The sequence below is a fragment of the Exophiala dermatitidis genome (assembly GCF_000230625.1).
Source record: "Exophiala dermatitidis NIH/UT8656 unplaced genomic scaffold supercont1.2, whole genome shotgun sequence".
In the NCBI taxonomy this organism is placed as follows: Eukaryota; Fungi; Ascomycota; class Eurotiomycetes; order Chaetothyriales; family Herpotrichiellaceae; genus Exophiala; species Exophiala dermatitidis.
In genome coordinates, this window is record NW_008751647.1 from 3146288 (window position 1) to 3172864 (window position 26577).

The 26577-nt window shown below is 52.8% G+C and overlaps 11 protein-coding genes across 11 annotated transcripts; 5 read left to right on the forward strand and 6 right to left on the reverse strand.

The window, feature by feature from the left end:
* Positions 1-185: 185 nt before the first annotated feature.
* On the forward strand, positions 186-491 carry HMPREF1120_02601 (uncharacterized protein; the record flags this gene model as incomplete). The annotated part of the gene is made up of 1 exon (XM_009156645.1): positions 186-491. The coding sequence occupies one exon, from the start codon at positions 186-188 to the stop codon at positions 489-491; it is 306 nt and encodes a 101-aa protein (XP_009154893.1).
* Positions 492-983: 492 nt separating this feature from the next.
* Positions 984-3169, reverse strand: HMPREF1120_02602 (amidohydrolase). The gene is made up of 6 exons (XM_009156646.1): positions 2822-3169; positions 2543-2712; positions 2256-2480; positions 1794-2183; positions 1587-1731; positions 984-1537 (listed from the first exon to the last, which is right to left on the reverse strand). The coding sequence occupies exons 1-6, from the start codon at positions 2912-2914 to the stop codon at positions 1331-1333; spliced, it is 1230 nt and encodes a 409-aa protein (XP_009154894.1). The 5' UTR covers positions 2915-3169; the 3' UTR covers positions 984-1330.
* Positions 3170-3592: 423 nt separating this feature from the next.
* Positions 3593-5726, reverse strand: HMPREF1120_02603 (MFS transporter, ACS family, allantoate permease; the record flags this gene model as incomplete). Its single annotated transcript, XM_009156647.1, has 11 exons — positions 3593-3798; positions 3849-3895; positions 3964-4082; positions 4147-4332; positions 4386-4439; positions 4501-4924; positions 4986-5081; positions 5139-5214; positions 5260-5308; positions 5357-5432; positions 5515-5726. The coding sequence occupies 11 exons, from the start codon at positions 5724-5726 to the stop codon at positions 3593-3595; spliced, it is 1545 nt and encodes a 514-aa protein (XP_009154895.1).
* A 364-nt stretch (positions 5727-6090) lies between these two features.
* Positions 6091-7620, forward strand: HMPREF1120_02604 (aminotransferase; the record flags this gene model as incomplete). The annotated part of the gene is made up of 4 exons (XM_009156648.1): positions 6091-6330; positions 6397-6622; positions 6681-6952; positions 7009-7620. 4 exons carry the CDS (start codon positions 6091-6093, stop codon positions 7618-7620), a joined length of 1350 nt encoding a protein of 449 aa, XP_009154896.1.
* A 722-nt stretch (positions 7621-8342) lies between these two features.
* HMPREF1120_02605 (uncharacterized protein) lies at positions 8343-10076 on the reverse strand (the record flags this gene model as incomplete). Its single annotated transcript, XM_009156649.1, has 5 exons — positions 8343-8472; positions 8519-8910; positions 8962-9847; positions 9895-9974; positions 10023-10076. 5 exons carry the CDS (start codon positions 10074-10076, stop codon positions 8343-8345), a joined length of 1542 nt encoding a protein of 513 aa, XP_009154897.1.
* Positions 10077-10786: 710 nt separating this feature from the next.
* On the forward strand, positions 10787-12404 carry HMPREF1120_02606 (amidase; the record flags this gene model as incomplete). The annotated part of the gene is made up of 5 exons (XM_009156650.1): positions 10787-11083; positions 11134-11328; positions 11378-11737; positions 11789-12039; positions 12104-12404. 5 exons carry the CDS (start codon positions 10787-10789, stop codon positions 12402-12404), a joined length of 1404 nt encoding a protein of 467 aa, XP_009154898.1.
* A 670-nt stretch (positions 12405-13074) lies between these two features.
* HMPREF1120_02607 (T-complex protein 1 subunit zeta) lies at positions 13075-14752 on the forward strand (the record flags this gene model as incomplete). The annotated part of the gene is made up of 2 exons (XM_009156651.1): positions 13075-13081; positions 13134-14752. 2 exons carry the CDS (start codon positions 13075-13077, stop codon positions 14750-14752), a joined length of 1626 nt encoding a protein of 541 aa, XP_009154899.1.
* Positions 14753-15194: 442 nt separating this feature from the next.
* On the reverse strand, positions 15195-20217 carry HMPREF1120_02608 (uncharacterized protein). The gene is made up of 5 exons (XM_009156652.1): positions 19942-20217; positions 19730-19881; positions 19552-19675; positions 15634-19496; positions 15195-15556 (listed from the first exon to the last, which is right to left on the reverse strand). Exons 1-5 carry the CDS (start codon positions 19970-19972, stop codon positions 15527-15529), a joined length of 4200 nt encoding a protein of 1399 aa, XP_009154900.1. The 5' UTR covers positions 19973-20217; the 3' UTR covers positions 15195-15526.
* A 127-nt stretch (positions 20218-20344) lies between these two features.
* On the reverse strand, positions 20345-22633 carry HMPREF1120_02609 (tubulin alpha chain). The gene is made up of 7 exons (XM_009156653.1): positions 22383-22633; positions 22239-22279; positions 22156-22182; positions 22028-22103; positions 21439-21969; positions 20966-21389; positions 20345-20908 (listed from the first exon to the last, which is right to left on the reverse strand). Exons 1-7 carry the CDS (start codon positions 22405-22407, stop codon positions 20680-20682), a joined length of 1353 nt encoding a protein of 450 aa, XP_009154901.1. The 5' UTR covers positions 22408-22633; the 3' UTR covers positions 20345-20679.
* Positions 22634-22808: 175 nt separating this feature from the next.
* Positions 22809-26517, reverse strand: HMPREF1120_02610 (uncharacterized protein). The gene has a single exon (XM_009156654.1). The coding sequence runs from the start codon at positions 26183-26185 to the stop codon at positions 23702-23704; it is 2484 nt and encodes an 827-aa protein (XP_009154902.1). The 5' UTR covers positions 26186-26517; the 3' UTR covers positions 22809-23701.
* HMPREF1120_02611 (uncharacterized protein) lies at positions 22897-23684 on the forward strand (the record flags this gene model as incomplete). Its single annotated transcript, XM_009156655.1, has 2 exons — positions 22897-23178; positions 23247-23684. 2 exons carry the CDS (start codon positions 22897-22899, stop codon positions 23682-23684), a joined length of 720 nt encoding a protein of 239 aa, XP_009154903.1.
* Positions 26518-26577: the final 60 nt, after the last annotated feature.

A 26577-nucleotide genomic window follows, 5' to 3' on the forward strand; every position in this document is an offset into this window, starting at 1 on the left:
AGGTGCCAGTCTCAATAGAGAGCTTTCATCGATTGTTTTCTCTGCAAAACACCCTGCAGTTGTTGTTGGAAATACTTGATCTTTCCCAGCCAAGTCGGATCATGAAACAAAACAACAAGTATTTCAACACCCTCCAAGTTGGGTAGGTTGTCGTCCAACACGTGTACACAATGGAGGATCAAAACATGGCCACCAGCTCGACCTCAAGCTCAAGTCCATACGAAATCATCGACATTGGAGGCAGCAAGTTATGCGAGTACCTCTTGAGGGCACTCCAACGCAATTTCTTCAATCACTCCGAAGGCGAGGTCCCGTACATCAGCGACATTTTCGCGTCGACTGACGAAGGACTGCAACTTTGGAGCACCATCACCTCCCTCCCGACATCGTACCAGACGCGAGAAGAGATGGACCTTCTGCACCGCTGGCGCACCGACATCGCGAAGCATATTCGGCCAGGTTCGTCCCTGTTCGACCTTGGGAGCGGGTGAGTATTGTTATCATATTATATCATAGCATATCGTGTTGTGGCAGGTCATTTCGCATGCCTTACCTTGCCTTGTCTTTTCAAACCTGCCTATCATTTCTTGGAATTATGTGCTTCGCCCCCTTCTTTTCTTCCACTCGACCCGGCTTGGTTCGGGCCAGGCAGACGCTCAGAATTTTTCTGTGCTTTCCTTTTCTTCCTCAGGAGTGCGCCAGGGAAATTTCTCTTGGCCTTTCTTTTCATCCGTCCCGTCGCACCACGCAAAAGAAACAAAGCACATGAAGAGGAAGCCAGGCGAGCAGAAAATAAAACAAATATTCAACCCTTACCCATACCTATCTATACCTTCTTGAGAAAAACGCTGAAACCGCTCTTTTTGCCCTCAAAAAGCGACGTCAAGAAAATCACCCCTCTTCTAGACTGCCTCGAATCTCTCCACTGCGACATAACTTACCACTGCATCGACGTCTCACGAGCATCACTCGCACGCGGATTAGAGACTCTGACGACGCTAAGGTGCCTATCTTAGTTAGATAAGTATAGCGAGCACATTTGACGTAGTAGTCTGGTAGGGTATCGGAGCCGTCTACTACTTATAATCAGCGTTGTCGGGAGACGCCTCTTTGCTTAGTTATAGTGGGTCCATAACCGTTATGGGCCAATCAGGATAAGGACGCCGAAAGAGGCGTCTCTGTCTCCCGACAACGCTGCTTATAATATACCCCCTTTTGGCTATACTCGTCGCTTTATCGTTACGTATTACCTATACGTCGATAAAGGTAGATGTCACGGACAGGGCCACGGCCGCAGGAGATCGCTCCAGAAAGACTTAAGTTCCTTTACTCACGCTACTGTTGGGTCGGAAGCAATCGACCAGTCCTGCGCATCAAACTCTTGCTTGACCGTTGCGGCGAAATCATCATCTAGCAGGACTTGCAACGCCGTCGAAGCCATGGCCTTGCCACAGCGGAGCGTCCGTTCATGAGCATCCAGAGTCCTCGCGGCCGCAGCGTACTCGGATGTATGTATCGAACCTCCTGGACTATGAATCTACCATCTTGTCAGAGAGCCTTTCGGCCATCCGGGGGCAGCGACATACCTCGACTGTAGGATGAATACTGGGCACGACATAAGTCACATTACCCATATCCGTACTGAAGCAGTCCCGATCCACCTTTTGCTCAAAGGCAGTGCGGAACGGCACACCCTGACGCTCCATGTGCTCGACGTACTTCCCTGCAAGTCTGCCGGGTAGGTCGGTCAGTCAATCCCTGAGCATACAGAAACCTCGATCGAGGGTGCTCACGCTTCATTGGTGCGAATGTCCCAGTAGGCGGGTAGCCAGTCAGTCTTCAACTCGCAGCCCGTCGCCAATGCCGCCGCTTCCATACAGTTGATGAATTTCTGCTTCAAGACGCGATACCTCTCCAAGCTGGCGGACCGCACGCAATACCGCGCTTTGGCGTATGCCGGGATCACCCCAGAGCGTTGCCCGGCCTGCAGCACCACGCCTCTTATGCGGTCCGAGGGCATGATCTGCTGCCGAAGCAGCCCAATGCTGGTTTGCAGCAACGTCACTGCATCGAGCGCGTTGATGCCGTCCCAAGGTGCTACCATGGCGTGTGCAGGCTTGCCAATGTACTCGATGGTCAGCTCGGAGCCGCACATTGATGATACGTATGCATTATCCTTGTTCCTGTCCGACGGCGGTCAGTCACCGTGGTCGATCAGAGTAAGTCGGCCAAATACACGGGTCACTATCACTTACATCGGATGGACCATCAAACAGCAGAATATGTCATTGTATGCTCCGGCGCGAATCATCTTGATCTTCCCTCCACCCCCCTCCTCTGCCGGGGTGCCCATGGCGACGACGCGACCATGGATCTTGCCTTGCTTGATGGCCTCTGCGGTACCGATGACGGCAGCCAAACCCGCAGTGGCGATCAGATTGTGACCACATGCGTGCCCTATCTGCTCCAGGGCGTCATATCTATTCACATGCATGTGTCAGATGTCCGGGGGTCACTGTCCAAGGTGTTGCTCGGGGCTTACTCGAGATTGACCGCCACGGCTCGACCACCTTTGGGACGGTATGATGCCCGGAACGCCGTTTTGAGGCCGAACGCTCCTCGCTCAACCTCAAAGCCTCGCTCCTCCAGGAAATCCGTCAAAACCTGGTGTGCATGGTGCTCTTGAAATAGTATCTCTGGGTGCGAGTGGATCTGTCCAATGTCAACTCTTCAGTAGTATCATTTCTCGCCTGAGAATCTGTGATCTAACCACCAGATAATGGCAACGCGTCTACTATGCAGCATTGGGGGTTCGACTTACATCCCAACTTATCTCCCTCAAGAGATCTGAACCTGTCGTGACCGTCTCGTCGGCGACCCTTTGTGCTTCCTCTAATTTCAACACAGCCGCCATATCTTACAAGCCGAGGCGCAAGTGGAATGGCAGGTCCGACTCCTGCGTCGTTCACAACTTACAACAGAAAGTTGCTAAGATATTGACCCCAGCAAGACTTGTTAAGATGTGATTAGGATGGACTACTCCTGATCAATGGAGCGGCATTCTCATCGGGAAAGGTTAATTGACATCGAAAGCCTTGCTGTGGTGGAGGCAGTGAACGGTCACTTCCGGCGTGGATTTCGCCTCGTCGGCGCCGCGGCGCCGAATCGCCTTGACCGCCCCCGGATAAGAGCGAGTGGAGAACAAGCGACTAGATGATATCTAGTATCTACAGGTGTGCACTACGGTCACGAGCCAGCGATGTCAGTACATACCGAGCCTAATCTCTTGTTGGGAGGTGCAAGCGTTATGTCCTAAGACAGACGGTCTAGAGACGAGCGAAATCCTGCGTAACGGTTTATCGCGGACGCCAATGAAGTAACCTCGGGTAAGAGCAGTTTGGCCTGAATCAATGTATCATGCATTCACGCCTTCTGCTCTACCACTACCGTACATATCTCAATGTCTCCAAGACCATCCAAAGTCACCAACTGCCCAGATTTGCAAACCAACCATCTCCTCCTCTGTCTCCCGGTTTCTCCTGCTATTCCTCGAATCCTCGGTCTCTACACTGCGAGTCACTGTCCGACATTTTCAAAAGGTATAAATGAACAGCGGATTCTGCTTGTCGGTCAAGTTTTTGAAATCAAATTCCGTCGTGGCGTGGTCACCAGTCAGTCCCGACATTTCGATCCTGGTCGACTCACGACGTTTATTCTGCCACATCAGATAGAAGCGAAAGCCGATCAGGATGACGATCAACAATGCAAAGGAAACGAGACAAGCGCCAATTCCAAGGCCTGGCAGTAGTTTGTTAGCATCGATAGGTCCTGCATTGCATCCGACTTACCGTAACGAGGTTGTTGAGCTGTCTTGAAGAATTGTGGTCCGATGATACTGGAACACAGACCGTCAGAATCAACACGCCAGAAACATCTGGAACGGAAGCTGCCAGCAAGACTCACTTTCCAACGCTGTAACCAATCATGGCCAAAGAGTTCGTGACGACCTTTTTCGTGTGCCCAGCGGTGTTGGCAGAGATCATGGACAAGAGTAGAATATACCCAGTCGGGAAGGCATAAATCTAGGAATCACCGTCATGTTAGCCGCTGGCTGCTGGCCCTTCCCACTGAATGCATTCCTCCTACCATGTAGTAGCCGGCGAGTAGGGCGGCTTTGTTATGATAGGGAGCTGCGAAGACCATGATCGACCCCACCAGAGCGGTGGTCAAGGCAGTGATCATGCACCAGGCCCGAGTATCTGCAACCTTGAGACAAATATAGGTGATGATGATCATCAGGACAAACTCAAGGGCTCCTGCTGGCATGCCGAGCTGTGTACCAAGATGTCAGTGACTTGTGGGGGCCAATATACGGGCTCACTTACCAATGTCGTCTCGAGCACGCCGTAGTCGAAGTTTTTGATAACCAGACTGCCGAACTATGTCATAGTCAGCGACAATTACTTCTGCAGCATCACTCGGGGTTTGGAAAGATCTCACAGTCGCGATAGAGTTGGGCACGTTCCAGATCAGAGCCATCCAGAAAAAGGCCCATGTCTTGATGTCGCGCAAGGCCTCGACCAACTGCTCGCGCTGGAACTTGTTGTTGTGAATCCCGGTGTGGTTTTGGCGGACCATCTCGACCGAGGCGCGTTTTTCCTCTTGATTCAAGAACCATGCTGTGCCTTGGTTGTCCGGCAGCATGAACCACAAGGCAATAGCCCACAGCACAGAGAGGGCTCCAGTGACCAGAAACATCCATTTCCAAGAGGCAATGCCGACGTGGATATGTCCGAGGCCGTACGACAGCAGGCCTCCCACGATCTGGGCGACGCCGTTGAACGAAAACCAAAACCCCATCCTGAGCGGTTGGTCACGTCTGGCATACCATGCGCTGCTGATCAAAATGAAGGCAGGTGTGACACTATAACGAACCCGATGTGTTAGCGACAATGTGCTTGAAAGGGGCAACGGAGCCTGCTTACATTGCTTCTGCCATACCAAGGAAGAAGCGAACAACCATAAGTTTAGCCCAATTGTTGCACACCACGTGCATGAAGAGTATAACTCCCCAGATAAATCTATAACATATCGGTGAGCATCATCTTTGCTGAGACATAGACGGGAGTGGTATTTACACGCTGACTGCCAGGCACTTTGCAGCGGCAAACTTTTGCAGCAGGTGTGCGGCGAAAGGCTGCGTGATCAGATAACCTGCAAGATATTATGACAGAGGCCACACGATCCATTACGACTTACCGAAGTAGAAGATACTGCCCAACCAAGAGTACTCTGTTCCATGAAGCTCCTAGGCACAAATGTTAGAGAAGCTTCCCAAATCACAGAGAGCACAAACAGTGTCTTCGATGATTCCAAAGATGGCTGCGTAGCTCAGAGTCGATTTGTCCAAGAATTGGAGCATTGTTGTCAACCTGCGTATGTTAGCATCATCAGACATCCGCAACACGCAGGACTGCACCTGAGCCTGAGCTCGATGACTGATCGTCAACTTACGCCAGGAGAGGGAGCACCCAAGTGTCCACTTTGCGCAAGGAACGACGTCTAAGTGCTGGCTCGACACTGACATCACCAGTGGTCTCGTTGATGATACGAAGGCCAACGTCGACATCGGCGGTCTCGACCACACCTTTCTGGGGTGGCATTTCAACTTTTGGCTCCTCGGTAGAGCCCACCGCATCCGTGACTTGTTGCTTTTGACCTTCCATGCTGGACATTGGCAGTCGTGAAGAACATTCAGAAACGTTGAGTTGGGCTTCAAGGCAGGGGGCACTCGAAGGGTTTCATACCTTACCACTCACGCGCCATATTACCCGTTGAGATAAGTGGTGGGACTGGCTGTGTGAAGCTGTCGTTTATCAACATTTCGCAGGTCCGGCGCCGGGGCACCGAGCACGAATCAGAGCCTGGAATACATGAGAAATCCCGGCGAAAAATCGCCGGCCCCTTGCCACTTGTGCGTGACGCGGTAATATCAAGATGGTAGATATAGGAGTACTTGGCTGCTCTCGGAACAGCCTTGGCCTCTCTTATCAGCATTCTCATCCGCGTCCTTCTGCGCTATCTCAGAAGATGGGTTCGATTGACACCAACCAAAGCCCACTAACGCATCTGGCCCAGCAGCTCCGCTTGTCGCCTACCCTGCAAATTAACGAACTTGTTCAGAAGAAGCAAGCAGAAGGGTGTCGCGTTGTACACCTAGGCTTCGGAGAAGCGACGTTTCCCATTGAAAAAAATGTTCTCAAAACGCACCGCGAAGCTTGCGAAGAGACAAGTTACCTGCCTGTTGCCGGATTGATGAAGCTTAGAGAGGTCAGTTGCTTTTGGCCGTCGACACCAGGAAGGCGCTGTGTTCAAGTACTGACCTGCTTCTCATAGTCTATTGCCAGATTTCAGGCACGCCGCCTTGGGGTAGCGATCCGAGCGCATCAGGTCGTGGTGGCGCCGGGCTCAAAGCCCCTTCTGTTCGCCCTCTTTGATATCCTGCAAGGAGATGTTTTGCTTCCTCGGCCGTCCTGGGTCAGTTATGAGCCGCAGGTCATGCATGCCGGCAAGCAGCTCTTTTGGGTCGAAACAGACGAAGAAGACCGACACACCATCACCCGTAGGCGCCTTTTTCCTCGCAAGGGTGTCACATTACTCATTGTTTTTTGTTTCTCCAGAATCTGCGCTGCACTCTGCGTTCGATAAGGCTGTTCGTGCAGGCTCGAATCCCCGAGTAATGCTCATCAACAGTCCGTCGAATCCTACCGGGCAGGCTTTCACCAAAGCAAATTTGCAATTGCTGGCAGATTTCTGCCGTGACCGGGGAATCACATTGATTAGCGACGACATCTATTCAGACGTCTGTTTTGGTGACCAATATGGAGCCAGTGCATGCTCAGGTCCGGGGTTCAACGAAGGAAGAAAGATCTTGACAGGAGGCTTGTCCAAGGTAGGAGTGTCCGTTCTCCATCATGTCCTCTTCGCTAATCATCGCGGGCCTAACAGACTTATTCTGCCGGTGGATGGAGGATAGGCTTCGCAATATTCCCCGACAACGCTTTTGGCGAAGAGGTTAAGCAAAGCATCTTGGCATATGCTTCAGAATGTTGGTCGGCAGCATCAGCCCCAGCGCAGGAAGCGGCGGCTGTGGCCTTCTCGACATCGCCGGAGATGGACCTCTACCGCACCAAGGTGACCCAGTTACACCAACATTGTACCTTGACCTTGTATCGTGCCCTTCAAAAGTGTGGTCTTGCAGTCCCGCAGCCAAAAGGGAGTTTCTATCTTTATCCGTCCTTCCATCCCTACACTGCGCAATTGGAAAAATTGGGCGTGACAACAAGCATGGATCTGTCCCGTTGGTTGATCGAAGAATGCGGCATTGCAACTTTGCCAGGGTCTGCTTTTGGTGAGGATGATCTTGGTTTGACAGGCGGACGGTATCGCTTGCGAATGGCGACAAGCTATCTGTATTTCCAGGGGAAGAGGGATCGGTATGAGCGTGGATACGCCTTGCTGGACAGGGCTTTGGATTTCGGTACCAGCATCGAATTGCCGCTGTTGGATGAAGCCATAGCAGCGATTCAGGCAGCTGTCGCGAAGCTAAAAGCAATTTAATCCATGACAGGTTATAGCAAGGAAATGTGAAGAGCGGACATCTGCACATCGTACAGCAGGTCGACTTTGGCTTGTCGTCATGGAATCATATATGATTCAACTTGCTGCCTCATCGCCAACCGTATGTCATGATCCAAGAAAGATATCCGTCCAGTCCTGAGACCTTGTACTGGTTTGTATGTAGGAGTCTTGCCGGTGACCCTGCTCTGGGCCTAGAGCGTCTAGAAAGTCAAAGCCGGACTGGGAAGGGAATATGTTCCAGAAGGTTTGTCCGTTGTCAAAACCTAGAAGGCCACCAAAAGGGTCCATATATGTACTCTCCTGATTGTCAGGCCATACTGTGTCCTGCGATATGTTCGAGAGAGGCCCCATCGCAGCAAGGTTGGGATCGTCCGTCAACTCGGGCATTTGCGGAGTGGCAGTCGAGGTGTTCCTCGTTGTGAGACTTGCCGCAACAGTTTTGAGTGTATCGTTGGCAAGCACTTCGAATTGCGCGTCCAATTTTGATACCAAATCTTCACTCCACCGCTCATTCATAATAGCCATGCACATGGAGCATTTCCTGGTCCAGTTGGCAAAGTCGACCAGGAAAAATGATGTACCAACGTGTGGAACCAGCTTTGAAACAGTAGTTCTCGCCGTTACAAGCATCGTCAGACCGGCGAATAAGATACCTTGAACAAGCATCCACGTTAGTGGGACGTTGCTGGTGCGTAAGACTGTCAGTAGGTTGTCGATATAAGTCCCGGCTGATCGAATACATTGCTCTGCTGATTCGGCCGAAGGGTGTGGGCATAATGGACTAGATCGATGTAACACGAAAGACGTTCCATGATAAAGCCTTTCCAATAGCTACGCCTAGTCAGCAAATCCATCACCCCGGAGGCTATACAAATACCTGAGCGGATAAGACGAGCTTTGTTCTTGCCGGTATATTTCACCCAGACGCGTTCTCCAATCGTCAAGCTCTGCCTGCAGATCCCGTATGACTCGACATCTACTCTCCTGGTCGGGAGGTTGGGCGGGATTTGTAAAATAGACTGACGATATGATCTTGTTCTGAATCATCCTATGTCTGACGTGGTGCACAGCGAGACCGCCCTCGCCTAGACACACTGGCAACTTGGCGGTGATGTGATCATTCACGATGCTAGGCGGCCTCCCAAGGTTATAGGCAAGCGTGGTCTCAATGACATACGCCGTCCAGAATACTCGATTGCGCCGGTCGATATCATCTTCAGTAATCCGCCAGTTACGGTGGGAACAATGAAGACCAAGTTCCACGGCCATCTAGACGCAGTCAGCTCCACCAGACAGCCATGCTTTCCCCAAGATACGTACCCGCATGGCCAGGCCTGCAAGCTGCCATTGACTCAAGCCACTAGGTCCATAGGAGCTATAAATGGAAATCAACAGGAGTATCTGTATGAGGGACATGCTTGGACGGAGATGTTGTACGTTATGTTCGAACAAATCGAGTGCTGTTCCATAAAGAAGGCTTGCAGATGGCAGAGAGCACCTCGGTGGTGCTGCATTTTGGGATTCTTTGAACGTATTTGTGACATTGGTGGTACCCAAGGCCATCACAAGGTAGAAGATAATAATCTCACGGCTTTGCGCAAAATCTTCCGTCCGAGGGGTGGTTTGAAAGTTCTCGCATCTTCCGACAAGGCTGTTCAGATCAGTATGCGTGAACAGTGGGTAAAGAGGCAATATCCAGAGTTTGAAGGAGCGAGTGAGCAATCGAATAGACTCTGGGGAAAGGATTTGATTCAGGTTGGTCACGTTGACCGCCCTTTCGTTGCTGTTGGAATTATCAGTGGTACTTGAAGGACCACCTCGGTTGTTCTGAGCCGGCACGCACGATCGAGCCAAAGAAGCAGCGTAGCTGGCAAAGAATGAACCGGAAGAGGGGCCAAGATAGCGCAGCTCTCCAGTGGCGTTCAGAGCGAGCAAGCCTGTCTCGGGGGCATCCATATTGAGGGGACTTTCGAGAGTGGTGTCATCTTGCCCGACCTGATGATTCTCTGGAGCAAATGTCTGCACAGGTTGATCTTGTCGGGTGAGCTGGGTGGGTGTCGTGTGGGCCGCCACGATATGGCCATTAGCCCTCCTCAACACAGGTCCTAGAGAAGTACCTGTTTTGAGGGAACGGCAGTCGACATTGAAGACTGAGGCAAGCTCGTCCTCGAGCCATGACAACCTTTTCCTTGTGTGGTTGTACACCCTGGCAACGAGTGAGCAAATCTCCCTTGGGTCAGTTTCATCACCCACTCGATGCGTTTGAGTCTAGTGTATGGTTCACATGGTGTACCAGCTTCTGTACAATTCTGACATTCGGACGTGCCGTCACACTAGAAATGGTCAAACGTGCCGCCATTTGACTCTGACGAGATACTGACCCTGATTTTCTTGAAATGACATCGAGTACAGGCTCTGACGATACCGCTCGCCATGGTCAGGAGAGCATGCAACTCTTCGGAGGTTCAGCGCCGAGTCAAGGAGGAGCAGGGACAAGAAGAAGAAGAAAATCAGACACGGTTGAGGCTAGGTACTGTATCCGCCAATGCCTCAGACGCTTTATCGTAGGTGATCGGTATCATAAATGGTGTTTAGTCACACCAGCATCCACTTCTTGTACCTTCGTTACCAGCCACTAGTCAGTTGGCATCCGGCGTTTTATCGCCGAAGCACGGTTGCCCTAACCCATTGGTGGTATCATGGGTGCAGTAGGTCAACGTTCTACCACATGTTGTCGTGGCCTTCCGAAGAGAGTTCGCAGTGATACAAGCACAAATATTTGTACTATGGGCCGAAGCTGGTGGCGTGCACACATGACCTGCATGCGCCTTTTGTCTAAACGGAGCCATGGAATGGGAGGCAGCCATTCTGAAGAAGAAGGCTCAAAGGACAGCATCGATCCAGAAGTTCTCCAGGCTTGAGAAGAGCGCAGAGAGATCTACATTTGCCGAACATCTTGTAGGCAATGTGGACGTACCGACCTTAACAAAGCTGTATGCGGAAGGCAATATCACTGTTGAAGATATAGTCGTCGCTTTCATTGCACGGTGAGACCGTCTCCTTGTCTCAATCCCGTGAAGCCGGCTGACCGACCTGCGGTTAGGGCAATCTCTGCGCATGAAGAGGTGCGTCCTTCTTCTCACAGATGACACTGCTAACCTCGAGCGAGACCAACTGTTTGACCGAAGTGCTCTTCGAAAATGCCTTGCAACAGGCTCGCGAACTGGACCGCTATCATCGGCAGCACAGAGAGCTTATCGGACCACTTCATGGGGTACCCGTGTCTCTCAAGGACCAATTCGACATCGCTAGCGTCGATACCACGTTTGGCTATGTCGGTCGATCATTTCAGCCGGCCGCGAAGGACGCTACTGTTACCAAGATCCTCAAAGATCTAGGAGCAGTGATTCTCACCAAGACAAATGTGCCGCAGACTATTTTGGTAAGACTTCTGCCACTGGAAGCGCATCCTCTGCTCATACAACGGACCAGTGGGGGGAGACAGAGAATCCAATATGGGGCCTGACCACCCTGCCGCACAAGCCAGCTTTCACCGCTGGAGGCTCATCGGGAGGTGAGGCAGCTCTCTTGGCCCTCGACGGCGCGCTTTGTGGCTGGGGAACGGATATTGGCGGATCAATCCGAGGCCCAAGTCATTTCAATGGTCTCTTCGGCCTGAAACCGACGGTTCGAATGACATTTGAAGAGTATGGCCAACATTCTGACCTTAATACAGAGTAGCCGAATCTCGCATTGGGGCGTCCCCGGGCCCCACGAAGGACAAGAACATGTACCATCGTCAGTGGGACCCATGTCGAAGCGATTGACATCGCTGGTCGCCGTTACCAGAGCAGTCTTGAACGCGCAAGGGTGGCTCAGCGACCCGAAGGTCGTTCCGATACCGTGGCGTGAAGGTCTTTATCTCGAGGTACAGACACGCCGTCTCAAGATCGGACTGATACTCGATGATGGGATAGTAAAGCCGCACCCACCTGTAGAACGCGCAGTGAAGGAAGCCGCTGCTCTCCTGCGCAATGCCGGCCACGAAGTCATCATTTGGGATACGTCGGAGCACATGGGTTTCATCGAAATACAGGTGAGCTGGCTTCAGTCTATGTCCAACGTACCGTTTTAACAGCTTGCATAGGATCAATTCTATAGGGCTGATGGAGGGGAGGACATCCGTCGGGACATCTCTGCAGGAGGCGAACCGATGATACCGCACGTCGAAGCTCTTGTCGAGAGCAGCAAGGCCATCTCGGTGTACGAGTACTGGCAACTGAACAAGGCAAAGATGCTGGCTCAACAAGCGTACAATGAGAAGTGGACCAAGTCAGGTGTCGACGTCTTGTTAAGCCCTGTGGCGGGACATACTGCTTTACCGCATCGATGCTTCCGGTAAGTTTTCTTTCTAGGCCATATCTTGACCAGAGCATGTGTTGACAGCTTTGACCCCCAATAGCTATACAGGGTACACCAAAATCTGGAACTTCCTAGATTATACGGCAATGTCGTTTCCGTTCACGACGGTCTCGGAAGATCTCGACTCGGAGGACATATCCCGTACATCAGGCACAGACACAAGCGCTTTGGACGAGGTCCGTAACCCGCTCGATACCTATAATCAGGGCTTGTGGGATCTTGCCTCCATGAAAGGTCTACCGGTCGGAGTACAGATCATCGGAAGACGGTTTGATGAAGAAAAGGTCCTGGGGGTGGCAAAAGTTCTTGAAAAAGAGATCGAGAAGCAGAAACAAGTATAAGTCCTTAGACCAAGCCTATTTGATATATTTCTTTTGTAATTATAGTGTCACGGAACAAGCCCAATGGTGGTCACCTGACTAGCACGTGACCACCTACACGTTATCGTGATGACGCTAAGCCCCATTTGGTATTTATGGCCAGCGCAACTCTCTTCATAGTCCTTTGTACAACAATTTACTCTTTCAAAAATGCCTCTCTTGCTCCGAGTCGAGCCGAGAGAAATAGATCATCTCTTATCTTAGAGAATTAAGACATATATTAGCGCCCTCAGCTATATCTTATCTTTGTGGACTTACTCTTTATAAAGAAGACTCTTCTAACTTAATTAGACGTACAATATCTTATCATGTAACCTCCTCGACGTCTTTTCTAAACTATTATCGAACGCGCCGAGGCGCTAGACCATTTGGCCCCCCATGACTGGTGAGACACGGGTGATCGCTCACCCCGGCTTGCGCCAAGCGAGGCGAGCCAGGGGTGAGCATAGGGCGGCATCATCTCCGCCCCCAAAGGGGAGAGGTGCATTCGGGGCAGTTTTTACGCATCTTGGCGAATATCATGGTGATGCATGTCCGCCCGTGCCTTGAGAGTCCGCGGAATTTCATGGACCAGACGCCGTAGTAGCCACCATTTGTTCATTTCCGTTTCCCAAGGCACTGAATTGACAAGATGTCTGGTATGTATGCGGAAGCCTGTTTCATGTCTCTTCTTTACTAACACCCTGGCAGCAACACAGCTCTTAAACCCCAAAGCGGACTCCCGACGCCGAGGCGAGGCCCTACGGATCAACATCAACGCAGGCGAAGGACTACAAGATGTGCTGAAATCAAACTTGGGTCCTTCGGGCACACTCAAGATGCTGGTCGACGGATCCGGGCAGATCAAACTGACCAAAGACGGAGCGGTATTGCTGAAAGAGATGTCGATACAAAACCCGACAGCAACCCTAATCGCGCGAGCGGCCACTGCCCAAGACGACATTACGGGCGATGGAACGACGTCGGTAGTTCTCATGATCGGAGAGCTTCTCAAACAAGCGGACCGGTATATTCAAGAAGGCCTGCATCCGCGGGTGATCACGGATGGATTTGAGATTGCGAAGAACGAAACACTCAAATTTTTGGACGAGTTCAAAATCACCCGTCCTATAGACCGGGAACTATTGTTGTCCATTGCCAGAACATCATTATCGACCAAGATCAACTCTGCGCTCGCGGAACAACTTACCCCATCGATAGTCGACGCCGTGCTGGCGATTCACCGACCACCTAACAAGCCTGACCTGCATATGATTGAGATCATGAAACTGCAACACAAACTCAGTTCCGACACGCAACTCATCCGCGGTCTTGTTTTGGACCACGGCGCCCGTCATCCAGACATGCCGAAACGCGTCGAGAACGCCTACATTTTGACTCTGAACGTGTCGCTCGAGTACGAGAAGTCGGAAATCAATTCGGGATTCTACTACAGCAGCGCGGAACAGCGGGACAAGCTAGTCGCGTCGGAGCGACGGTTTGTAGACGAGAAGCTCAAGAAGATCGTGGCACTGAAAAACGAAGTGTGCGGATCAGATCCGAAGAAGGGATTCGTCGTCATCAACCAGAAAGGAATTGACCCTTTGTCGCTGGACGTGTTGGTCAAGAACGGCATTTTGGCCTTGAGGCGTGCCAAGCGCCGCAACATGGAACGGCTCCAACTCGTGTGTGGCGGTCAGGCACAGAACAGCGTGGACGATTTGGATCCTTCCGTGCTGGGCTGGGCAGGGCTAGTGTACGAGCACACATTGGGAGAGGAGAAATACACTTTCGTCGAGGAAGTCAAGGACCCGAAATCCGTGACGCTCCTAATCAAGGGTCCCAACCAGCATAGCATTACGCAGGTCACCGATGCCGTCCGCGACGGCCTGCGCAGCGTCTACAATGCCATTGTGGACGGCTGCGTCGTCCCGGGCGCCGGATCATTCCAGATCGCCGCTGCAGCCCACCTTTCGTCCGAAGCAGTCCGCAAGTCCGTCAAGGGTAAAGCTAAATGGGGTGTTGCTGCTTTCGCTGATGCCCTGCTTATTATTCCAAAGACCCTTGCTGCCAACAGTGGGCATGATATTCAAGATGCTCTCGCTGCCTTGCAGGACGAGTATGCCGAGGGCAATATTGCCGGCTTGGATCTGGTCACTGGAGAACCAATGGATCCTGTCCAGGAAGGCGTCTTTGATAGCTTCCGTGTCTTGCGCAACAGTATCGCCAGCAGTCAAGGCATCGCTAGCAATTTGTTGCTGTGTGACGAGTTGCTCAAGGCCCGTCAGATGGGAAGGCAACCTGGACCCGGTGCAATGGATCAGGAATAAAAAAGGGAAAAGGAAAGAATACCCCCTAGATTTTTGTACAAACAAATCGAATCGAATCGAATCGAATCGATAAGTTGTTGCTGATGACAACGCTCATCACACGGAAACTTGCACGGCTTTTGTGATAATATCACTGCAGCTGGGTTATGGTCCTTCATTTTGTGCTGCCCCTTCAACGCGAAGCAGGAGCCCGCAAAATGGTAGGATTCCAGAAACAAACCGCCCACCAAGTCGACAGACGGACGAAGACACCTGTAAGCCGCATCCTGCCACTCTGCTTGCGACATGATTCTACACAAATCGAGGCAGAGAGAACAGCCCTACCTTTTTGCACTGCCAGTGGCAGCACACTATGCATACATGGCAGACGCGGGATGAGAGAGGAGCGATAGAATAAAAGTCAGAGCCGCATTTAAGTGGACGCTACAAGACCAAAGAGAAGCGCGGCAAAAGCTGTGGAATTGAGTGGTCTGGCTCTTCTCGCCTTGCTTCTAGAGATAACGAAGAAAATGAAGAAGCGAAGCGAAGAGAAGTGGAAAAGCGGAACAGCTTCTCTGCGGTGCCTATACCTATCCTTCCTGGCCAAATCAAAACCACCTTCAACTTGAAGATGGCAAACTAAAAGCTAGTCCGGTTTTTTTTCCTTCCCTTCGACTCATTAACTGATGTCTACAATGTAATGCAATCAGCTCGAAAACCCCCGGTAGGGTAAGCTCGACTAGCTCATGATAGTGCGCACCCATCATTTTCAGGTTCAAGTTGTGATGTTTTGTTCTAGGATCGAAAGGTCAAATAGTCGGCGGCCTAAATTACACAACAATGCAAAATTAGAAAACGTGTCTTCTCTTCCAGGAATATTCCAACCGCAGTGTAAGACATACCTTATCAATATTGTAGTCGAACTTTTCCAAAGCAGCCAAACTCTCTTCACGAGACCATCCCATTGCAGTCAGCCGTTTGAGAATAGGATCGTCGTGTTCGGTCCCCATACTGAGAGCACGCCCTGGTTGAGGCCGTCCGCTGCTCTTGGGTGCCGCCAAATTGGAAGTTGGTGGAGCAGAAGGAGATGTCGTCGGAGTTGCGGCAAATTCAGAGTCTCTCGCCGACGCCGTAGAATCTCCGCCTTGCACTTGCACATTTGGAAACTCCGTCGCTGCTGGTGTGTTCGAACTCAGGGGCGCGAAAAGTGCGTCCCAGTCATGAGATACAGACGAGGCTGATGCAGGTTGCGCACCACCGCCAGTGCTTGTTGCCGCCGCGGGCAGATTAGTCTTGAAAAAATCATCTCCACCAGCAGGTGTCCGAGTCACAGACTCATACGTGGAATGATGAGGAGGAGTGGTCAAAGTTTGAGATTGGGCCGGTGAGTCAAAGGTCGGATCAAAGTCTGTCGAATTCTGAGCCGGATTGAATACATCGGCGTCATTGTCATCGTCATCATCCTCCTCAACGGGAGCAGCGCCCACTCCTTCAAAGGCGGAGTCAAAATCAAAAGGTGCAGCTTTCGTAGGCGGCGGTGTTGTTGCCACTTTCGCCTCTGATGGGTCCCTCTCATGGACTTCCGGACCATAAGAAGGAGGGCTTCCCGGAGGAGGAGGTGCGGGATTTGTAGATCCGCCAGCCGTAGGATGAGTTACAGTAGGATCCTCCCTTTGGGGCAACAGCCCTTCATACTCCCGTGGGAAATGGGTTGGATTGTTCTGCGGTACTGAATCGCCATAACTCGGAGGAGAAGCTTGTCGGTCGGCAGGCGGTAGAGAGCTAGTCGTTGAAGTCGGCCCTGTCAGAGCAGGCCGGGGAGCTAGCGAATCGTTGTTGGGAGGTTGGACTTCTGGTTTCTTCTCCGCTGCGGTATCGGTCTCAGTTGGTCCTCCTCGAGGTGGTGAGGTGGCGTTGAAGTCGTCCTCGAACTTCAGAGGCGTATCCTGGCTGTAGTCGCTACTATCATCATCATCGTCACCTGGATCAAGCTCTTGGATATCCGGAAACTCCTTGTTAGTTGTTCTTTCAGGCCCGTTCGTTGCTGAAGTCTGTGAAATGCCTGCGAACGCAGAGTCAAATTCTGCAGCCTTTTGTGATGCCGTGCGCTGATGTGCGGGACCCCCAAAAAAGTCGTCAAAATTCTGCTCAGAAGGTTTTGGTTGTGTTGTAGACCCAGGGCCAGTTTTAGACCCCACCTCTCCGTTGGCTGTGCTGGCAGCGGGTGTCTGAGCCTGAGAGTCAGTCGGGAACGCGCCAGGAATGTCGTCGGGTCCAGGCTCCTCTGCAGACGGCTTGCCAGAAGCCGCCGGTTGGGGCAAAGTTCGCCGGATAGACTCTTGTTCTTCGTCGGGTCCCGCGGCCGTAAAGGGATCCTCTGTCGAATCCTTGTTTCCCGTTGCACTCGAGGCATCAGTGGTGGGAGTTAGTGCTCGTGGAGTATCAGCCGGACTTAGTCGACTAGCCGGCAAGGCCACTTTGACAGAAGAACTAATCGAGTCCTGTCTGTCTAATGGCTTGCGAAAGGGCAGTGCTGCAGATGTTATCTGCCCGGCCTGGCCTGGTGCGGGCGGGTCCACCATATCCGGTGGTGCAGAAGTGGAACTGGGAGCTCCGGTCTGGGACGTAGTGGCCGAGCCCACAGAAGGCGATTCTGCCCCAGAGAATGAGACAGGAGGCGCAGGTGCGGAAGTGTTGGAAGTAGTGAAAGATGGTCCGAAGATGCTGTCAAAAGCACTCTGATTGTCCTTTGTGTTGTCTCCACTAGATGCGGGTGGGGATGTTGCCTCTGCCGGCCGTCGGAAGAATGGATTCGAACTCGTGGATGGAGTTGGGCTGGCAACAGGAGGGCTAGCAACCGGAGGGCTAGCAACCGGAGGCCTCTTAACCGCAGGAATGGGAACGTTTCGTGCTTGTTCCAGCTCCAACTGCTTCTGTGATTCTTCAACCTGTCGCGCAGACTCCTCGGCCTCCCGGTGAGCGTCTTCAAGTTGTTTCTGGGCCGCCGCAATCTCGGCTTTCAGCCTGTCTCTCTCGGCCTCGTTGGTGGCAAGCTGCTTCTTGTTGATCGCTACCAGGCCCTTCTGCTGCCTTGCTTCAGACTTCAGTTTCTCTAGTTGGGGTTTGAGCTGTTCGATCTCCTGGTTCGTCTGGCGAATTCGCTCCTTCAAAGCCGCATTTTCTCGTTGGTCCGACTCTAGCCCAGCACGCAATTGTTCGTGCTGCGTCGACAGATCTTGATGGGTGCCATCGAGCATTGCCATTTCCTGCTGGATCCTCTTATTTTCATTCTTCACTGCGTTTAATTGCTCTTGCAATGCTTTGACTTCTTGAGCTTCTTTTTCATATAGTGACCTCAGTTGGGCTAATCGCGATTCGAATGCCTGCTTCTGTGCCGTCGTGTGGGACAAATCCTGTTCCGTTTGTTTTCGAGTGCCTTGCAGTTCTGTCATCTGTTTGGACAGACTGCTGACTTGATTCGACAGATTGCCGAGTTCGCTGGTCTCGTGAGTCAGTTTTGCACTGACCTCGGGGTCCGCATCGCCCAGCAAGTCATCGTTGGGCGCCGGTGGTGACTTGGCTTGAACAGGAGCAGGAGACCCGGTTGACTGAGGAAGAATGCTCTGGCCAAATGAGCTGGAGGGTACAAATGGTTTGAAGGTGGATGAAGTTGCTTGTGGCGAGATGGGTGCTGTAAACGCCGGTGTGTGCGCAAACCGGCCATCAGTGCCACCCGTGGATTGAGGAGCCTGCGATGGGGCCGGTAGAGACGGCTGGGTAGCGGCAGGCACACTGGGTGCAGCCTCAAAGGCGTCCAAGCCAAAGAGGTCATCAGCAGCCGACCTCGATTTTGTAGCAGCGGGAGCAGCTTCGAATGATGGCGCAGTCGGCTGCGAGGGAGCTACTGGCTGTTTCCGCATACTCGGCGGAACAAGAGACGCTGGAAGAGCCGGAGGGAGGTTGCCTCGTCCATCTTTCGTACCTCGCTGTTGGCGTATCAAATACATGGCCACAGCAAATTCGTCTCTAGTCAGCTTTCCGTCCGAGTCAATGTCAGCAAGGTCCCAGATCTGGGCCAGTGTCTCTTCAGGTAGCCGGGCATTGCTAAAGAATTCCACTGCCTGGTCCCCATCAATAAACCCTCTTCCCTGGCGGTCGACTGAAGCAAAAACGGTATCAAAGCGGGCTTTTTCAGCAGGTGAAATGGCCCACGCCTCGCCAGTTGATTGCGCTGACAACGGAGTGGCAACTTGCTGTCTGGTGATGGGGCTCTGTGGACGGGCGTTATAACCGGTGAATTGCTGGGTCATCGCGCTGGAGCCTGGTCGTGAGCCACCAGCAACCCGAGGAGGAGGCCGACGAGAGGCAGCTTCGTAAAGACCAGGAGGTAATGTACTGGGCACGCCGCGCATTTGTCCAGACTTGTAGGAAGCCAAGAGGTGCATGGCAATAACGAATTCGGTCACATTCAAGGCTCCCCTATTCTGGGTATCTGCCAGGGCCCATATCTTCCCCAGCACCTCATTTGGCAGTCGTGCCTTTTCAAATATCTGTTTTGCAACCAGTCCAGACAAAAGACCGTTCTCCGCCCCCGACTTGTCGAACATGGCTGAGTACTCTGCGATCTTGTCCGGACTTAATGCTGGTACTCGGATTGGCAAAGCGCCTGCGGGAGTGGGACTGGGCGGAGGACCGGTAGATTGTTGAGGAATGGGTTGCGGTGTCTGTTCGGCATGGATTGGATCGAACCGTGGCAACGGCGCCGCTGCAATCAAGTTAGAAAATGAACCTTCCCAGTCACTGGCAGACATCGATCATACTCTGAGTAGCGAGCTGCGCCGAAGGCGGTCGGCCAGCTTGCGCATGACCGATTAATCGTAGAACAACTCCGAACCCGGCTGGAGTGAGGAAACCTCGATTTTCCGTGTCGGCGATCTGCCAGATCTGTGGATGGTCAACATAGACTCCAGTTGCACATCAAGACCAGTATATGCCTACCTGTCCTAGCACATCTGCCGGGAGCTTCGTCCGCTCGAAGAACTTGACAGCAACATCGCCAGAGACAGCGCCGAATCCCTCTGGATCCGCCTCCTTCAGTAGTTGCGCGTATACTCGTTTCTCTTCAGGCGTCAGGTTGAGATTCGGATGACCTGGAATCATGGAGTCAGTGATGTATGTCCCCCTCCAACTTCTCTACGACACGGACGGACCTGAGCCTGATGAACCAATCGTGTCCGCCATCGCAGTGTATCAATCACCGATTGTTTCGACTGCGCCGTTTGAGGAGATCAAGACTAGACACTACGCGCGCTTGACGAGGGCATTGAAAAAGAAGACGCTGCTAGAAAACGCAATTGCGCTCAATCGAAGCACTTGGGCAAGTCAATATGTGAGGACCAAACGAGGATGAATCGAGTCGAGGCAGAAATGGCTGGGGGACTCGGATTGATGTTCTTCAGGCTGGGGCCTCAAGTCCGCTATGACGAGCGATGCCAGTACCTTGGGAGGGCAGCTCCAACAGCTAAAGTACAGTAGTCACGTCTACCGTAGGCGCTACCCGTGCTAAAGCGGACCTCCTGCTACTGCAACCAATCATGGCTTGCTAGTACGTACCCTAGTCACTACCGAGCAATTTTAAGGGCTTTAGTACCTGGCCTGCGTCTTTCTGTTTACATCCCATAACTGAGCGATCATTTCTCGACACCGTCGGGCGAATTGGCTTCCCTGTTTACCACGAATAATTTGATACGAGGCCAAAGACAGGCAACCCGAGTGCCTGTACCTAGTAGTTCGACAAAATATGTTCGTCTCGCAGAGACCAATTTGAATTCAACAAGGCGCCCGATGCTGTAGAACAAAGCCATCGTTTAGACACGATTGGCTCCTGCGCTCCTGCACTCCTTCCCAAGCCCACAAGGCCAGACCTAACACGCATTACAGACTGAGAACTAGTGCTCAAGCTCAGAACCATCGCCTTCCTCAATAGAATCACTGGCGACCTCCTCGTAGTCACGCTCCAGGGCAGCCAGGTCCTCGCGTGCTTCGGAAAATTCACCTTCCTCCATACCCTCGCCAACGTACCAATGAACAAAGGCACGCTTCGAGTACATCAAGTCGAACTTGTGAGACAGAGCGGACCAAGCCTCGGCAATAGCAGTGGTGTTGGAAAGCATGCAGCTACAATAGACATTAGCCTTGTGTTTTTCTCTGAGGAATGGTGCAGAGGGTACTTACACTGCACGGTTGACCTTAGCCAAGTCGCCATTTGGCACCATCTGAGGAGGTTGGTAGCAGATACCAATCTTAAAGCCAGTGGGGCACCAGTCGACGAACTGAATTGTGCGCTTGGTCTTGAGCGTTGCAACAGCCTGGTGCACGTCGTTGGGGACGACATCACCACGGTACAGCAAGCAGGTTGCCATGTATTTGCCGTTGCGTGGATCACACTTGACCATCTGGTTATTGGGCTCGAAGCAGGACATGGAGATCTCTTGGACCGAATGGGCCTCATGCTGTGCTTTAGCAGCGGACACCACAGGGGCGTAAGCAACTAGAGGGAAGTGGATACGAGGGTAGGGGACAAGGTTGGTTTGGAATTCTGCCAAGTCGACGTTGAGGGAACCGTCGAATCGGAGCGAAGCCGTAATGGAGGACACAACTGGTATCAACAGTTAGCTAAGAACTAACAGGTGTCTGATAGATCGTACCTTGAGCAACCAGTCTGTTCAGGTTCTCGTAATCTGGCCGCTCAATGCCCAGGTTGCGGCGGCAGATGTCGTAGATTGCTTCATTGTCGACCATGAAACTGCAGTCGGAATGTTCCAACGTGGTATGCGTAGTCAGGATCGAGTTATATGGCTCGACAACGGAGGTAGCAACCTGTGGTGCAGGGTACACGCAGAACTCGAGTTTGCACTTCTTGCCGTAGTCCACGGACAGACGCTCCATCAGCAGTGCGCCGAATCCAGAGCCGGTACCGCCGCCGAAAGAGTGAAAGACAAGGAATCCCTGAAGTCCACTGCAGTTGTCGGCAACTCGGCGGACCTTGTCAAGAACCTGATCGATGAGTTCTTTGCCCACGGTGTAGTGTCCTCGTGCGTAGTTGTTGGAAGCATCCTCCTTGCCAGTGATCATCTGCTCGGGGTGAAATAGGTCTCTGTATGGGCCGGTTCGGACCTCGTCGACGACGTTGGGCTCGAGATCGCAGTAGATGGTGCGAGGGACATATTTGCCGTTACCTGGTCGAATTGTCAATCATCGGTACGAAGCATCAAATCCACAGCGGTGTGAACGAACCGGTCTCCGAGAAGAAGGTACTGAAGCCTTGGTCCGGCTCGGCGGCTTTGCGTTCCTCGGTAAGATAACCATCGGGCTGGTTCACGATCAGTACATGGGTCAGCCAGTTGGAGGACAGTACCACTCACCTGGATTCCGTGCTCAAGGCAGTAAAGCTGCGACCAAATCAGTCAATACACGCACACAGGGCAAAAGCTGACGGTAGCTGTACCTCCCAGCATGAGTTGGCAATTTGACAGCCAGCCTGGCCGACTATACACCTCTCAGTTAGTCTATCGTCGAGATCATGGAGTCCGCAGGGAGACAGGGGCTTCGAGGGACTGGGCATCCGACGCGTTGTTTGGATTGGGCCTACCGTTGAGACTGATAACTTCTCTCATCGTGACGAGGTTCGGTGTAGGCGCAAAGATGAACGATTGAACTGAATAATGGAGATGCCACCCGATACTAAGACGGCAAGGACAATGGAATGAAGAATTGGTCGGGATTGTTGACTGCGGTCGAGGATGGATGTGATTATTGTGGGGGTGTTTCTCTTTGGCTGCAGACTACGGCTGGATTTGTTGACAGTGCGCGACTTCTCCTTGAGGTCCCCTTCACCGCCTGTCCCTGCAGTGGTGGCGTCAGAACCAATCAGAAATAAACGGCGGAAACGCGTCGGATCATCACGTGATCGCCCCTTCAGCCCAATCCAGCTTGTGAGTCCAGGTTTCGAGTGACGGCACTGTCGACCGTATCCGAGCCCAGGGATACATTATTTACCTGAGGTACGCCCACCTTATACCAGAACATCAGTCGTTGTATAAGTACCTAGGTATACCGCCAGTGCTCTAAGAACAAAGTTCCCAGTCATGGCACATCAAATAGTCATGCGAGTCATTGCGTGCCTGTTCTGGCTGCAATGCGTACTAGTATACGCCAACGTCGAGAAGATCATCTTCCTTGCACCCTCTGCTGAACCTCCCCCAGCTGACGCCAGCATCGACAACCTGCTGTTAGCACCTCTCTCTGAACAATTTTCCAGCGTGCGCACGCAGGTCAACGCGAGCTTTCCAACCCCAGATTCGCCCAAAGGCACCGAGAATTGGTTTCTCCTCGAGGGCCTAGTTCCAGGCCGACGGTACGAAGTCCGCATCTGCTGGTTGGCCACAGTAAGTCCGGACTATGCACACTGCATCGGTGCATCCTCCTACAAGTACTATGACATTGACCATTACAGCAACCCACTTCCTTCTGGCTCTACACATACAAGGTGGCGGAGGTTTTTGAGGACCCGGCCCTTTTGACCTCTCTGAGTGCATATGCCTATGCTCGCCACGAACAACTCTGGGCGGAAGACATCCAACGACTGCAGTCGCGGAAGGTCGACCGCAATCTTGGGAGCACAGAGTCCACATTTCTTTTCTTACAGGTCTTTGCTGCCGCAGACTATTTTAGTCTCAATCGGACGTTGATGGACTCTGTGCCCCCTGTAGCGGTGGATGTCATCTTGGACCCTTGTTTGCTCAATATCCTGCCAAAGTCGTTACTTCCCACGGGGTTATACCTGCTAGTCATCGCATGTGTGGCGTGGTTCGTTTCAGGCCGAGTGGTCCGCTTCATCAGCAGTTTTAATGCGACGGCGCATGAAACAGCCATTTCGAAGAAATCAGACTAGGTCGGTCCGTCCCCACTTCAGGTCCCAACCATCTGAAAAGGATCCTGCAACTGGTCAAACTCGGTCATCAATGAAAAGAGCGGAAACTCTTCTGCATAGGACGGCAGACTCGGCACGCCCGATCCATCTGGCGAGAGATAGGCAGTATCCGGCGGCATCGTACCAAAATCATGACGCGGCAACGGTGGGATAGGCTGGTCGTTGGAATCTTCACCAGCGTAGGCGAGCGCTCCGGATGTGGTGAGTATTGGACCGCGGCTTTCAGGTGGCATGTCAAAGCGCAATTGCCATGGCGGCGCTGACGGATCCACGTCAGGTTCGGCGGTATCAAAGCGGCCATTGTGCTGCAGTCCGGCCACAGACGGCCCGGCTGGCGTTTGATTGCCTGTGCTCGGGCGGTTCGACCTCACACCATCATCTTTCTCGACAGGATCGCCAAATATGTCATGGATATCTTGTCTCCGCTTCTGCAGCTGCTTCTCGTCCCTCCTTCTGATGTGTTCGAGAGCGGCCAGATGGAGATGCCTTGTGATGGTATCATGCCGGCGCGCGGATAAGTCATCCTTGCTCATGATGGCCAAGATGGACTCCGCCTGTGTAATGCTGCTCAGCAACGGAAAGGACTTGTCGAAGTCACCGAAGATCGCAAAGCCTATCACCATGGCGGAAATGAAGACAATGTTGGCAATCATGAACAATCTCTTGGGCACCCCGGGCATATGCACCAAGTCCGTGGCGATCTCGATACTTCTCAAAGCGGCATCAATGCATGCTTCGCTCAGAGTCATAGTGACGGAGTTACCCGCCATGTCATCGTCGTGCCGGCCTTTGACCTTGGAGGAAACTTTGAAGATGAGGAATGGCCTCGTCAACAGGATGATGGACCAATAGTACGCGCCCTTGAGATGTGTAATGCCGATGGTCTGCCTCAAGGTCGGGGCTTCGGTTCCGGCCTTCTGGTCAAGACTGTCGGCCTGCAGGCCGGCCGGTAACTGGGCCGTCCAGTCACGGTATTGGCGAGATATGCTCTCGACGAGCTGGACGGATACCTCGCGGCGACAATAAACCTCATTCAAGATCCGCTCAAAGATGAAGCAGATCCGGAGGGTAGCCGACTTATTTCGTCCCTTCATCTGAATATCTTCATAGTCTCCAGTGGAACGGTTCCACGAAACGCTGCCACCGTCAACCTCCGACGTGGCAGGCGGCCGCCCGAGCGACCCGCTCATGTACAGGTCAAGCACTCGCAAACTCTTCCACACTCTTTCACGCGCCATCCGTTCGCGTGGCTCGAATAAATTTGATATGTCGCCCCGGTGTAAGCCTAAAGCATAGGCTGCGCGCACCGCGATTCCCATCAGCATGAACGCGCCGTTACGTCGGACCGCCGACAGCATATAGAACGTAATCAGCGCATAAGCCTGGATAGTCAGCACACTAGGGTCCTCGAGGAAGCTCGAGACCCCAATCTCCTGTCCACGCTGGAAATAAAACTCGGCCAATTCTAGATCCGCTTCGGACGAGCTTCTGGTGAGCGCTCCGATCGCCAGGACTAGGTAGTAAATGGAGCTGTTAAAGTCCGTTTCGGCCGCAGCGTCACGAGTCCAGGCACACAGGTGCTCTGTAATCTCATCAGGATCAAATAGATCGATTAGCCCGCTCGAAGCCAATAAGTAGTGTTTGATCAAGTCCAGCGCCTCTGCCTCACTCGGTTTTGGGTGCTGAGCCTGAAAGGCCGTCGGGGGCTTGCGTGGCGGTATGACTTCACACATAGCATGGCGCAAGGGGTCCGAAGTTAATGGACAGTCACCGATTTCCGACTTGACCAGACGGCGAATGTTCTGCACAAAGGCCAAGTTGCTAGAGTCGCCAACAAACAAAAACTTGCCCCGTCCGTCGCGCAGCAATCGGGCCAGTTTCGGCACAGGTGCTTTGGACACAACGCCGTCCATGTCGTAAGGAGTTTCTTGATGGGGGTATTTGTGATGGGTTTTGGCGTAATCGGCAGCAGGATCATCGTCGACAACTCCTTCTCGAGGAGATTTGGCCGCCGCGCTGCGAGTGCCCCCGGACAATGTGAGAAGAGACTCGATGGCAATCTCGGCGTCGTTGTGAGGTGATGTTTCGCCGGTCAGCAGCCCGTTCTGTAGACTCATGTCAGTCGGCGGCTGGGCCTGGAACTGCGGAGCCTGCTGAGCCTGCTGAGCCTGCTGGTTGGAGGTCGAGGTTGGTATTGCCGAAGTCACGCTCAAATTAGTCGTTTGTTGTTCGAGCTGTGGAAAGGACGAGGTGGAAATGGACGTCGGCGAGGGTCCTCCTCCTGCGCGTGCTGCTCCTCGCTTCGAGAAAGCGTCGGTGAAGACGCATTCTGGATCGCGCCCCCGTCGCTTGCATAGCAGACAGGGCTGCTGGCCGTCGCACTTTTCTTTGCGTCGTTTGCATCTGTCACAGGCCCGAGCCACGCGCTTGCGGTCTTCGTCTTTGACTCGTGGGCGAGGCATGAGATAGAAAAACAAGACCCACCACCCCAGGCTTCACTAGAACCGCTGCAGGCCGGGGAGCGGAGGGCGGGGAAGAATAGCCTCGCAGTACTATTAGCTGAGCCGAGGCTGGTACCCCTTGCAGGAAGCACCAGGGCAACACACCCAGCGGGTATTCGACAAGACTCGAATCCGGTAGGAAGGGAACGAGCACCGGGAGTTGTACTGGTTGAATTGAGGTGATAGTGTGGGAGAGATGCGTGGTGTGCGCGAAGTCGGATGTAGCACCTTTTTGACAAGAACAGGGTGAGCGAGAGAGGAGAAAAGCGTCGGAAGTGGGTGCACACATGAACAGTAACTGACACCTGTGACTGGATGCCACTGGCAGCAGGGACAAAGTACGGAGAAGCAGA